The sequence below is a fragment of the Acartia tonsa genome, chromosome 5 (genome assembly GCF_053477335.1).
Source record: "Acartia tonsa isolate MP-2025a chromosome 5, ASM5347733v1, whole genome shotgun sequence".
In the NCBI taxonomy this organism is placed as follows: Eukaryota; Metazoa; Arthropoda; class Copepoda; order Calanoida; family Acartiidae; genus Acartia; species Acartia tonsa.
In genome coordinates this window covers 26,735,019-26,748,568 of record NC_137264.1, presented here as the reverse complement: position 1 = coordinate 26,748,568, position 13,550 = coordinate 26,735,019, and the positions used below count along the sequence as shown (strand labels likewise).

The 13,550-nt window shown below is 33.3% G+C and overlaps 1 protein-coding gene across 3 annotated transcripts in view; it reads left to right on the top strand.

The window, feature by feature from the left end:
- Positions 1-13,550, top strand: part of LOC145319158 (proton channel OtopLc-like) — an 84,284-nt gene that overhangs the window by 38,491 nt on the left and 32,243 nt on the right. For all 3 annotated transcript variants that reach the window (XM_080161063.1, XM_080161062.1, XM_080161061.1), the window contains 3 exons: positions 9,139-9,235; positions 9,869-9,922; positions 12,839-12,920. In XM_080161063.1, the coding sequence (XP_080017189.1) occupies positions 9,139-9,235; positions 9,869-9,922; positions 12,839-12,920 (233 nt within the window). The remainder of the gene's footprint in view (positions 1-9,138; positions 9,236-9,868; positions 9,923-12,838; positions 12,921-13,550) is intronic.

Below are 13,550 nucleotides of genomic sequence, written 5' to 3'. Positions count from 1 at the left end.
GTTAGCCAGATAAGAAGTCACACATTCTATACATAAGCTATATGCAACTTCAAAGATTGGAAGTAAAAATATATAAGGTAGTAAAAATAGTATGATTCACGAAACCTCGAAACCAAAAAATATATAAATAGTATGATTCACGAAACCTCGAAACCAAAAAATATATAAATAGTATGATTCACGAAACCTCGAAACCAAAAAATATATTACTCACGAAACCTCCCAACTTTTGAATTTCGTGGTTTCGGTCGAAAAGTACATGGACAAAATTTCCCATATAAAAGATTTAAAATTTAGCAATGTTTCGTATAAATTAAGCTTAAATTGACCTAATATTAATTAAAACTATTTAAAACATTATATCTAATGTACATACACATATAATAATCCTAAAAACGATATTCTTTTAACAATTTACATCAAAATTAAGTTTTTGTAAAAAAAACTATACTATTATTATAAATCCATCCCACTTCATATGTTCTTCCTTCCCTATTTCCTCCTTATGTCTCCCCCCACCTCCCAAAATGAAATTCACGAAACCTCCGTGATTTTTTTATAATGTCGTCTTTGTAAAAATTATTAGATTAATTTAAATTAAAACAAGAGTATTTAAATGTCGGCGGAACGTTTTTTTAGCTCTTATAACAATATTTTTAACAAAAATTTGGTGTAATTTAATATCGGCGTAATAGTTTTAGCTATTATAATAATTTCAATTTCTATCCCCTTAATATTCAGAGATTAATAGTCGGGGATTGGAAAATGGAAGAAAAAGATTAATAGTAGGGTAAAAGACAATGGAAGAAAAATATTAATATTCAAGGAAAGTTCAAGGAAAGAACAATGGAAGAAAAAGAAGGGTTGATTAATCCCCATTATTAATTTTGTTTTGGGTTGTAAAAACATGACCAATTTTTGTTTGATATTAATGCGGCTTTTGTGGCATAGGGGTACGTTGTAAGGCTAAGGTCGTGGCTATCCAAGATCGACTCCAGGTGGGGACATTCATGTAAAAAAAAATTTTTATTTAACATAACAGACTGAAAAATATATTTAACATCTTATTATATCCAGTTTTCTATGAATATAAAAATGCACAATCATTTCAGATTAAAGCCAGTGTTATATAATAATAGTTAATAATACGATGCTTTAAATAACTATTATATTACTCGCCCTACCCTCCAAACATACAAACACACAGACAAATATCCTGTTACTTTATAAATTTTTGATTTTTATATCTGTTTAAACGGTCGCTGATGATTGAAAATTACGCAACCTACGAATTTCTTTCTCTCTCTCTCTCTCTCTTTCCTCCTATAATATTAAGTATCCCTCAAAGCTTATAGGTCGCCGGTTCAAAACCCCCCAAGTAACTTATCAAGAATTCCAGTTCTATTGCCCGCATGTATAATAAACTATTAAAGCTATCATCCATATAATAAAGCAACAGAATGTTTATTTGTCTGTCTGTTTGTTTGTGACAAAGGATCTCGCTAACCCCTGAACCCATATGGTTCTCCTTTACAGGGTAGCTTATCATAGGTTCTGGGAAGGTTTCTAACTATTTTGGAAGAGGGTAAAACCACCCACCCAAGAGAAATCGTTCTGGAAAAAAATTACCCCCCCCCCCCTCCACACAACAATATCTTTCTTTCTCTTTCTCTCTCTATACAGATAAAAATATTTTTAAATACCCGAAGAGGTTTCGATCTTAGGTGCTTCAGACTGCTTGGATAAAATATTAACAATAAAATTTATCCACTGAGCTAAAGAGGAAAGCTTTAATGATCAGTTAATTTAAACAATTAGTATAAAGTATTCTTTAAAATATTTAGGGCCATGGAAGTCGGTTCGAGGCTTGGCGATAATTTTTTTTTTAATTACCTTTTTAAAGGACGCCTGCAAGAAATAACACGCTTTAACTGCTGAAAGACTGCCACAAGAAGACCCAATACCCCAAATTATAAGACTTCAGCTTCAATAACAAAAAAGTTCTAGGCATTTCAAAATAGCATTTTATGTACAATGGAATTTTTGAAAGATTTCCAATGCTCATAAAAGAAAAAACAATATTAAATTACGTTGCCTAGACATAAAATTATAACCTTATCTTTGTCAGAAACTTAGATTGCCTGTAACTGATTACATTTTTACAATAAAAACACCACATTTCATAGTCAAAATCTATGAAAAAAATTCGATTTAAATTGCATTTTTAAACGAAAATCATAGCGGAAACAAAGGGGTAAACTATTACAAGCTTAGCTGTGATTGGTTGTTAAGCTGATTCAGCCTTCTGATTGGCTACAGTACATTCGGTACAACGCAAGTAAAACTTAATTTTTTTTAATGATTTTGACTATAAAAATGGGTATTTTTATTGTAAAAATATAATTAGTTACTGGAAACCTAAATTTATGACAAAAATAAGCTTATAATTTTGTTTCTAGGCCACGTAGTTTAATTTTAAAGTTTTCAACATGAGCATTGCAATTCTTTCAAAATTTCCATTGTACATAAAATGTCATTTTAAAATGCCTAGAACTTTTTTGTTATAGAAGCTGAAGGCTTCAAATTTGGGGTATTTGGTCTACTTGTGGCAGTCTTTCAGCAGTTAAAGCGTGGTATTTCTTGCAGGCTTCCTTTAAATATATTAAGGGACTTCAAAATTAGTTTTATTTTATTAATTACTGATATTGTTTACAATGTCATAAAAAGAAATATTCTTTAGAATATTTAGGGCCAAGGAAGTCGGTTCGAGGCTTGGCAACATTTTTTTTAAATTGCTTTTTTAAAGATTTTAACCCTTTACAGTCGGGCCCCTTGCCGCACCTTAATCGGTCGGGGGGGGGGGGGGGCGTTCAACGCCCCCCCTAATTATCTCAGTTCCTATTAGAGCTAGAGGGCTAATTTTTTTTTGTGCAAGTCCCCTGTTTGATAATGAATTTCCGACCTTTTATAAGTCTAAGTCAATTTTCGCTTCCTTCACCCTTTTATTTAACAACCTTTGTTTTTAGGTCTTTTTTTATTTAAAAATTTCAAACGGCTGTAATTTTCTTATTTTTGAAGCTAGAAGAAAATTTTTTTCCCAGAAAATGTTTATTTTTATGTAAATTTTACATTAGAAATATCAAAATATAAATTTCAGCGGCCGCAGCTGTACTTGGCAGCTGCCAGCCGCCGCAGTCGGCGGTCGGCGGGAAAACGGCGGCGGATCTTCATGAAATTTTTATACGTTATGTAGACATGTAAGAAAAGCTTAAGTTTAAAATTTGAGGTCTCTAAGTCAAAAATTGCGGCCACAGGAGCCTTTTTTAAATTTCTGGAGACCTGGAGGATCAGGACCTGCAGGATCATACCTGGAACCTGAAAGTGACTTGAACACCTGTATTTCATATAAGGATGTACTACTAGAGGATTTTTTAGTATTTTGGTATGATAAAATGCTTTGTTTTAGTCCAAAAAATATTTTTGCTCTTTACCTGGATGACCCTGCCAGGTTTGCTGGCATCCTGTGCCCGCCAGGATGGAGATATTAAAAAAATTCCAACTCTCAGTTATGTGTCATACCCATACTTAAAAAGTCAAGCAGTTTGGGCTCTTTTTCTTTCACACACAGAAAATGAGATAGAAAAAACCGGAGGGGGGGGCGTTCAACGCCCCCCCCCCCCCCCCGACCGTTAAGGGTTAAGTGACTTTTCAAAATAAGTTTTAGTTTTATTTTATTTATTTAATAAAAAATTAAATTTTTTTTAAAGGAAATAAAATATGTTTATTCTAACAACAATAATTGAACCACTGATCTTCGTACCCCATTCTCTCATATCATACCACTACGCTATGAAAGAATAGCTATAAGATGCAATACCAATAATGTATTATAAAAAAAGGAAACAATAATTTTCACTAATTTATCTAAACCTGGATGGTACATCCAGGCATTTCTAGTTGGATATATTAGTAACAAAATTTTTGAATTTCTAGATTTAGCTGTTAAACAGCTGAAAACATTACTAGATTAAGTATTATTACTTATCTAGGAGAAAATAACTTCGTTAAAAGGGCGAAGAACCTTCAATTAGTTGTATCAAATGTATGTTGCACAAAGTTTGGTGATAGGGCATTTTCCTTTATAAGATCATTTCTATAGTAATATTTATTAATGCTTTAAGGTTTTTAAATGTTTTATTGTTTAAAACATCGAATTTAGGCTCTCTACCACTTAAGAAAAAATTATGAAAATATGAAATTTTCAAAGTATTTTCTAGGCCAGTTGGGTTTTGTTTTTAGTAGCGAAGCTACTCTATAATTCACAATGTCCGTCTGTCCGTCCGTCCGTCTGTCCGTCCGTCTGTCCGTCCGTCCGTAATTAATGAATTGGGGGAAACGTGATTTTCTCGGCTCCTATAAAAGATAGAGAGCTGAAATTTTTTGACAACATTCCCATCATTAAGGAGCACAATTAACTATAAAACATCAATGGCGGTCGGACTGCTTTTTAGCAGGTTTTAGGCTATTTTTTATATTTTCCAAATTTTCCCCATATCTTTGGTGTTTATGGTCCGATTTTCAAAATTTTTCAGTTAAAGATATCAAAATTAAATTTCCCGTCATTTGAAGAAAACAACAATGACGGTCAGACTGCCTTTTTGCAGGTTTTTGGCTATTTTTATATTTTTCACATTTTTCCCCATATCTTTGGTGTTTATGGTCCGATTTTTGAAATTTTTTCAGTTAAAGATATCAAAATTAAATTTCCTGTCATTTGAAGAAAACAACAATGACTGTCAGACTGCCTTTTTGCAGGTTTTTGGCTATTTTTTGTATTTATCACATTTTTACCCACATCTTTGGTGTTTATAGTCCAATTTTTAAAATTTTTTTAGTTAAAGATATTAACATTAAATTTCTGGTGTTTTAAGAAAAGAAACAATGGCGGCCAAACTGCCTTTTAGCAGGTTTTTGGCTATTTTTATATGTTTGACATATTTCCCCATATCTTTGGTATTTTTGGTCCAATTTTAAAACTTTTTTCATTAACAGTTTCAAATTTTTTTCCCCCATTGTTATGTGCATCTAGTATGTAATTTACTTTAACCGTCTTCATCATACAAAATAAAAAAAGGTTTCGTGTTTTTTCTCCAATAAATCTATTCTTGATTTTAATAAATACACTTTAAATCTACTTCTACGTATTCCCATCCACAATTTTTTGTGCTTCGCTACTTATGGATGTTGTCATCCTTGTTCTTCTATATATGCACATATGAGTTGTATTGGGCAATAATAAGGCGTATGCTTTTTAGTTTGAACGATTCTATCAACTACAAGCTGTTAAATTGACTGAGTAGAGGTAGGTGAAATGTCCACCAAAAGGCCTAAATAGACCACTGTGCAGCGGTCACCATGACGTTTTTTATTTCAATATTTTTTACTGACTTACCAAAAAAGATTTTTTTCCAATATCTTCAAAAACACAGAAGAAGCACTGAAATTAAGATATGCCTTGATTAATGAGAATTTCAAAAATATGACTAAGTCTCCCTGCAAGGGTTAGTTATGAGGGGAAAATTTTTTGAAGAAAGATGGTCTCCAATGAATACAAATAAACTAATTTGGCGAGAAATGTAAAAAAAAAAATTTTGCGTCAGCAGAAAACGGCGAGAGCGGCGGTTACCAATAATTTTAAAAGTAACTTTGGCCCTATAGGAGCCTAAAACCAAAGTTAGCACAATATGGGTCAAAGTGTTCTCGAGTAAACCTCCCCCCCCCCCCCCTCTGCCCAGACCATCCTTATGCACATCCTCCTTTTAAGGGTACTTATTATGTCTCAAAGTCGGACGAAAAAAAAATTATTTTAAAAATTTTTCAGTAGGTGTGTAAACTATGTAAAAAGATGAAAAAAGTGGAGGGGGACATCGTTTTCTGCCGAAATTTTGTTTGCTTTATCATCAAATTTAACATTTTTAATTATTTGATTTTCCTAAATAAAATTTTTCTTATATTTGCACTTGACAATATTTTGGAACATGCTAGAATTGTTTGAAGATTGAAGTGTCAAATTAAAATTTCAGGGAAATTTTATGGAAAAAATAGGTAAGTTTGTTTGGTTTTATTTAGTGAGAAAAAAAATTTAGGTGGAAAATGGCGGTTTTCGCTGATGGCGTCAGTCCGACTGCCGTTTTTCAGTTTCAACTTATACCTTGTAATAGTCAAATGCTATAAATTTTATATCCTTATTTTCTTTACTTGAAATTTGATATTAATACCTTATTTTAATTTCAACCGCATAAAGTATAAATCGTAGAAAATTCCACAAATTCTTTTACACCATCCATGACTGGAGGGTAATTATGTTTCTTAAGTTATCCATCTCAATCTGAGCATGAAGAACAACAGACAAACATAATAAGGTGTAGGTGTAGTTGTCGCTACTCACTGATCATCCATCTTTTAAACTATTACATATACCAATGCCTAATTTATAGAGTAGCTTTGGCCAGAAAAGGGAAAAAGTCTCATGCAGCAATCAATGATTTATTGAACACCCATAAATACAGTGGACATCTGCAAAAATAATGCCAAAAGGGGGGGGGGGGGGTTAATGCAACCATCTCGTAATCAGTAATTAAATGGCACTTAGAATTCGAATTTCGATCTGAAATTTTGCATGAGTAATCCTTGGTAGGCCTATTTTCCCTAAATCGAACAAAAAGTTGGAAAAGTAACAGCTGGCAGCTCAGCCATTTAGCCGTTTTATGCCTATTTTCAGGGCAAATTCGTCATTAATTACGTAGGAATCAACTTCTAAAAACATATATTTGGTTTAATTCATGGTTAATGATAGCAATAACAATTTTTAAAATTTCTAATACCAGCTGCTAAACGGCTAGAACTGGCAAAAAACGGCTGGGAGCTGCCAAGAGTATGAAGGGTAGATATGGCTTGTGACGTGTCTAGGGGTAGGTTTTTATGGCTACTGAGCTCAAAAATACTTCCAAAAATAGTGGCCGCCCATTCATATGGCAGCTAGGTAACATCTGCAGCCCAGCTGGGAGCGGCCAAGAGTAAAATGAGTATATAGGACTTGTGACGTGTCTAGGGGTAGGTTTTTATGGCTCTGAGCTCAAAAATACTACCAAAAATTGTGGCGGTCCATCCATATGGCAGCTGGGTAACAGCTGCAGCTTAGCTGGGAGCGGCTAAGAGTAGAATGAGTAGAACTAGAATGAGTACATAGGGCTTGGGACGTGTCCAGGGGTAGGTTTTTATGGGTGCTGAGCTCAAAAATACCACCAAAAATTGTGGCAGCCCGTCCATATAGCGGCTTGGTAACAGCTGCAGCTCAGCTGGGAGCCGCCATTTGGACGGACCGCCACTATTTTTGGTAGTATTTTTGAGCTCAACACCCATAAAAACCTACCCCTAGACACGTCACAAGCCCTATGTACTTATTCTACTCTTGGCCGCTCTCAGCTGATCTTCAGCTGTTACCCAGCTGCCATATGGATGGGCCGTCACTATTTTTGTAGTATTTGTGAGCTTAGCACCCATAAAAACCTACCCCTAGACACGTCACAAGACCAATGTATTCATTCTACTCTTGGCCGCTCCTAGATGAGCTTCAGCTGTTACCCAGCCGCCATTTGGACGGGCCGCCACTATTTTTGGTAGTATTTTTGAGCTCAGCACCCATAAAAACCTACCCCTAGACACGTCACAAGCCCTATGTACTTATTCAACTCTTGGCCACTCTCAGCTGAGCTTCAGCTGTTACCCAGCTGCCATATGGATGGGCCGCCACTATTTTTGGTAGTATTTTTGAGCTCAGCACCCATAAAAACCTACCCCTAGACACTTAACAAGCAATATCTATTTATTCTACTTTTGGCCGCTCCCAGCCGTTTTCAGCCGGTTCTAGTTGTTTAGCAGCTGGTACTAGAAATTTTAAAAATGGTTATTGCTATCATTTACCATGAAAGATGATTCCTATGTAATTATTGATGAATTTGCCCTGAAAATAGGCTAGAAATGACTGAGCTGCCAGTCGCCAGCCGTTACTTTTACATATAGATGGGCTGCCACTATTTTTAATGGTAATTTTTGAGCTTAGCACCCATAAAAACCTACCCCTGGAAATGTCACAAGCCCTATGTATTCATTCTAGTTCTACTCATTCTACTCTTAGCTGCTCCCAGCTGAGCTGCAGCTGTTACCCAGCTGCCATATGGATGGTCCGCCACAATTTTTAGTAGTATTGGAGCTCAGCACCCTTAAAAACCCACCCCCTAGACACGTCACAAGCCCTATATACTCATTCTACTCTTGGCCGCTCCAAGCTGAGCTGCAGCTGTTACCCAGCTGCTAGCCGTTACTTTTACATATGGTTGGGCTGCCACTATTTTTAATGGTAATTTTTGAGCTCAGCACCCATAAAAACCTTGGTAATGGATCTCCACTATCCATAAAAAAAAACATAAACAATAACCTCATGCTCTTCAAACTAAACTATATGCGATGCCGCATAAAAACACGCACACTAAAAGTCATCTTTATTCTACTCAGCTCAAAAGGACAAAAACTTACCTCACTAAACTTCCTGAGAAATTTTCGCCCTTTCTGAAACCACACACAATGACCATGACAGTAATAGATGCATAGTAAATATAAGAATCTTCAATCAAAATATTAACAGCTGAAACCAACACTTCATATAAAAGTTTCATCTAGGTACTTTAAATCATTAGAATATACTGACGGACTAATTGAATTTAGAGTAGATTTGCATAAGCCTGATCAATCTTCACTCGAATAATCAGCCGTTATCTCAAATAGCAACCAAGTAATTCACTTAAAGGACGGAGAGTTAAAGTGAGTTAAAAAGTGATTTTCTACCAAAATGTGTAGTACTGCTAGTTTGAGTTGATACATAAAAAAGAAACTGTATGGTTAAATAACCCATGGTCTGTTCAGGCTTCTAGTCTAAGATTGAACAATCAATAGATTGGTATATGTTACACGCTGAATAGATACTGGCTTAATGAACAATAAGCGGTAAAATATGTATTATCAAATATCAGATAAGAAGTAGTGAAAGGTTAAATGAGTTATTTATAGAATTTTTTTTAGGATTGGACACCGACCTTGTTTCCTTTTATTATTGAGTTCTCATTGATCGGATGTACAATGTTCTTCAGTATGTGGAAATATGTTCATGTAAACAAAGGAAAAACAGTTTAGTTTTTAAATATAGTAGTGGACGTAACTAAAGCCTATTGGATTAGAGAGGGTGTTCTCTGCAACCATTGGATGAACCGTGCAGCTTTTTTGGGCATAATTTAGTTTAGAAATCAACCCCCTGACACCGTCTCCCCTAGCCCCCGGGGGCTCAAAAAAAAACCTAAATTAAACCTAACCTTAAATATCTCATAAACCAGTTGATTTTTATAAGAAACATGAGCTATAGTTTAAGCCTGAAGCAACACCCCATCCCCCACCCATAAATATATCCTACATTTAAAATTTTTAATGATTCTTTTAGTGTCATAATGTTTAAATCATTATGAAGAAAAATGTTCTGTAAGCAAAGGAAAGACACCTAAACATTTAGCCAAATAGACCCGTTGAATAAAAATGAATTGATGCTGGTTAGGTATTATATAATTTTCTTTAACTCTGATATGATTCTACATGTGTCTAGAGTATATTTTTGATGCGACTTTCAAAAATGCTTCGTGAACTGCTTAATTAGCCTCTAATTGGTAATGCTAATGTATCATTTTCACCTTGCATTGCATTGGCTGAAACATCAATATCGTTTATTTAAAAATATAATTGTACTGTTTTATTGTTAATACAGATGGTTCTAATAAGAGATTTAAAATGAACCCAAGAGAGTTTTTAAAGTCTTTAGGTAATTTGATATATACTTACATCAATGCCAAAAAGACACATACGCGAAAGTTGAAGCATAGGCTTTGTCTTAAGAGATAATGTAGTGTTATTTGGGAAAAATATTTCCTTTGGGTACTATGTAGTTTCCTTTCATTCTTTAAAAAGTAACCTTAGACAAAGCCTCTGCTCCACGTTTTCGAAAAAGTGTCGCCCCCCCCCCCCCCCTTCCTTACAGCTCCTTGCTAAATAAATTATGCTTTACATACAGGGTGATTCAGAATAAATTGAGTTTTCCGATTTTTTATACAACCAAAAGGAAAAAATAATTATACATTCTTGTTCTCTGTAAAAAAATAAATAAAACTTAGAAAAATAATGGCGCATTTTAGAGCATAAATATTTCAAAACGTGCATATGATGCTTTTTTCTAGTAGAATTTTATACACCAAAATGATCGTTTATTCATGTAAAAAGCGCACATAATGCTACTTTGGCCAAAACTCTAATTTTACAGGGTGTCCAACAAAAATGGACAAAAACCATAATTTTTCAAAAACATGCACAGGATGTCCCAAAAGTGTAAAAATTTGTAAAATAGGCAAGTATTATTGTTATTAGTCAAAATCTGTATATATAAGACATTTATTAGTAACTTAAAAACAAAAAAAAAATTTCTCTTTTTTTGAAAATACAGGGTGTCCAAAAAATAGGAAAATACTGATCTGGTCAGAAAACACTATGGCCAAACATACTAAGACACATATTAGAGTAATTTGAAAAAATAGCCAATTTCGACCAAGTTTTAGCTCTACAGAAACAAAAATCACATTTACAGAGTGTCCCAAAGTGAAATTTGACAATCTTATAGTCCAGGATCCTCCGAACCGTTATATACCACATATGCCCACAGATAAAACACAGGATTTAAGCCAAAAAAATTATTTTTTTCAGACAGGTATTTTGGGTATTTCGCTAGATATCCAAAATACACTTTTTGTTGGACACCCTGTAAAATTAGAGTTTTGGCCAAAATAGTATTATGTGCGCTTTTTACATGAACAAACGATCATTTTGGTGTATAAAATGTATAGGTTGGATGCAAGATTGATGAAAAAATTAATTTTTAAAATTGTGAAAAAATGGGTGTTTTTTAAATTTTTGTTACCTACCTTCATAGATAGCTAGATATCTAGACATCCAGGGTCTCTGAAACTTTTTTTTGGCCATCCAGCATCCTTGAATCACCCAACGGACCAAAATATAGAGTATTAACAAAATCGGAGAGGTAGTGCAGAAAAGTAGGGAATTATTTTTTTCAGACAGGTATTTTGGGTATTTCGCTAGATATCCAAAATACACTTTTTGTTGGACACCCTGTAAAATTAGAGTTTTGGCCAAAATAGCATTATGTGCGCTTTTTACATGAATAAACGACCATTTTGGTGTATAAAATGTATAGGTTGGATGTAAGATTGATGAAAAAAATAATTTTTAAAATTGTGAAAAAATGGGTGTTTTTTAAATTTTTGTTACCTACCTTCATAGATAGCTAGATATCTAGACATCCAGGGTCTCTGAAACTTTTTTTTTGCCATCCAGCATCCTTGAATCACCCAACGGACCAAAATATAGAGTATTAACAAAATCGGAGAGGTAGAGCAGAAAAGTGGTACACTTGGCAAATAATGCACCATATTTAATAAACATAACCTTAAAAATGGCTCATGTTGTAAATCACCACCCCTTTATTTTTTTCTATAATCCTTTAATCTGATTGACAGATTAAGAAATAAACTCATAATTTATCTATAATTTGTAATTAAATGTTTTTATAAAAACAAGGATAACAACATCCATAAAAGCGAAGCACTGAAACGGTAAGACAAACGGACATTAACATTTATTTAGTGTCTATACTGAATAATCAGAAAATAAAAGTATAAGAGTCAAAGCAAAATTGTAAGTAAATTTGTTGAAAAACTGCTTGATGCAGGATAATGTTTATGGACATACTTACATTTTTAGGACTTGATTATATTCGCTTATAATATTGTTCTTTGTTGTCACAGGAATCACTATACCAAAAATCAGATCAAACGGATATTTAGATCACATAAAAATTTGTTGTGAAAAAAGTAGAAAAATCAACATCATATGTTAAAAATGGACGCACGGACATTCTGGTAATGGTTATTGAGTTGCTACGCTAACGTACCTAACTACTACAGGAATCACCATGCAAAGTTTGAAATCGATAGGACAATTCTAACATGCCTAAATTAACGAATAAAAGCTATCTATCTCGGACGGACGGACCCTAATTATAGAAAAGCTTCGCTTTTTAAAATTTAAACTTCAATAACTATTTTTTCTGTAGAGATTTTTGTGTCAAATAAAAAGGTTTTCTTTTATTTGTACTATAAGCGATGTTATAAAAAAAATATTCTTTAATGCAAATGCATCATAATCAAGAAATGTGAAAAAATGACAAATTGCAGTTTCTTAAAAATGCTTTTGTGGGGAGCTAAAAATCATTTCACTTTTAAAACTCATTAAGATACTTTTCTTATAGCTTTTTCTAAATAAATATTGAAATTTAAAGTTTTTTTATTCAAAATAGAATAGTTATCTTAATTTTTCTTGCACAACATTTTTCACTTAAAGCATTTTTTGAAACTATTTACCTATTATAGAGACCGCATTTTTAGAGATAATGAAAAACACCTTTTACAAATTTGATGTACCTTTTTACAGAGAACAAGGGCATATAATCATTTTTTCTGTGTTTCTTCTGGTTGAGTCAGAAAAACGGAAAACGCAGTTTTTTCTGAATCACCGTGTTCATACAGTCACATAGAAAGAGAAGGAATCGAAGATTTATAGAAAAAACTATGCGGTAAAAAAATGTGTACTTGAAAATCTTTTTTTGTTTCAGATTTTACTCACTCTTTTCGAGGATTTTCTTTGGGACTCTTATTAGTTTCGTTAAACTTGATCAACCTTTTCCTATTTTTCAAGTAAGTGTTTAATTCGCTAATAAACTATGGAAGTAAAAATCTGTAATTAATAAGGACACAGACTTAGTTTGTTACATAAAAACAAGAATGACAATATCCAGAAGTAGCGTATCATAAAAATCATGGATTGACACAAAGTGAATCCATGTTCAATTAAAAGAAGAAAAAGAATAATAAAAGAAATTATCCTAAAATCAGCAATCAATCTATATTGGATTACATAAAATCTAAATTATGTAAAAAAAAAAGCTACTTGTCTTTTGTTTATGAACACAAAAATCCCTAAGGACGACAGGAAATTTAATTTTTATGCTTTTACTCACAAAAGATTTGAAAATTTGACCATAAACACCAAAGTTATATGAAAGTTAGTTTTTAAAAAAGTTAAAAGCGGCTAAATAGCTTCTTAAAAGAAGTCGGACAACCTTGAATGTTATATACCTAGATATGCTCAATTATACTGGGAATGTAGGCAAGAAATCAGATGTAACTTAAATAGCGGCCGAGTAGATCTTATTTCCACCAAAGCGTATCAGACTGATGGACGTACAGACAGGCATAGTGAATTATAGAGTAGCTTCGCTAGTAAAATGTATGTTATTAGATCACTAAAATACTACGAAACATGTG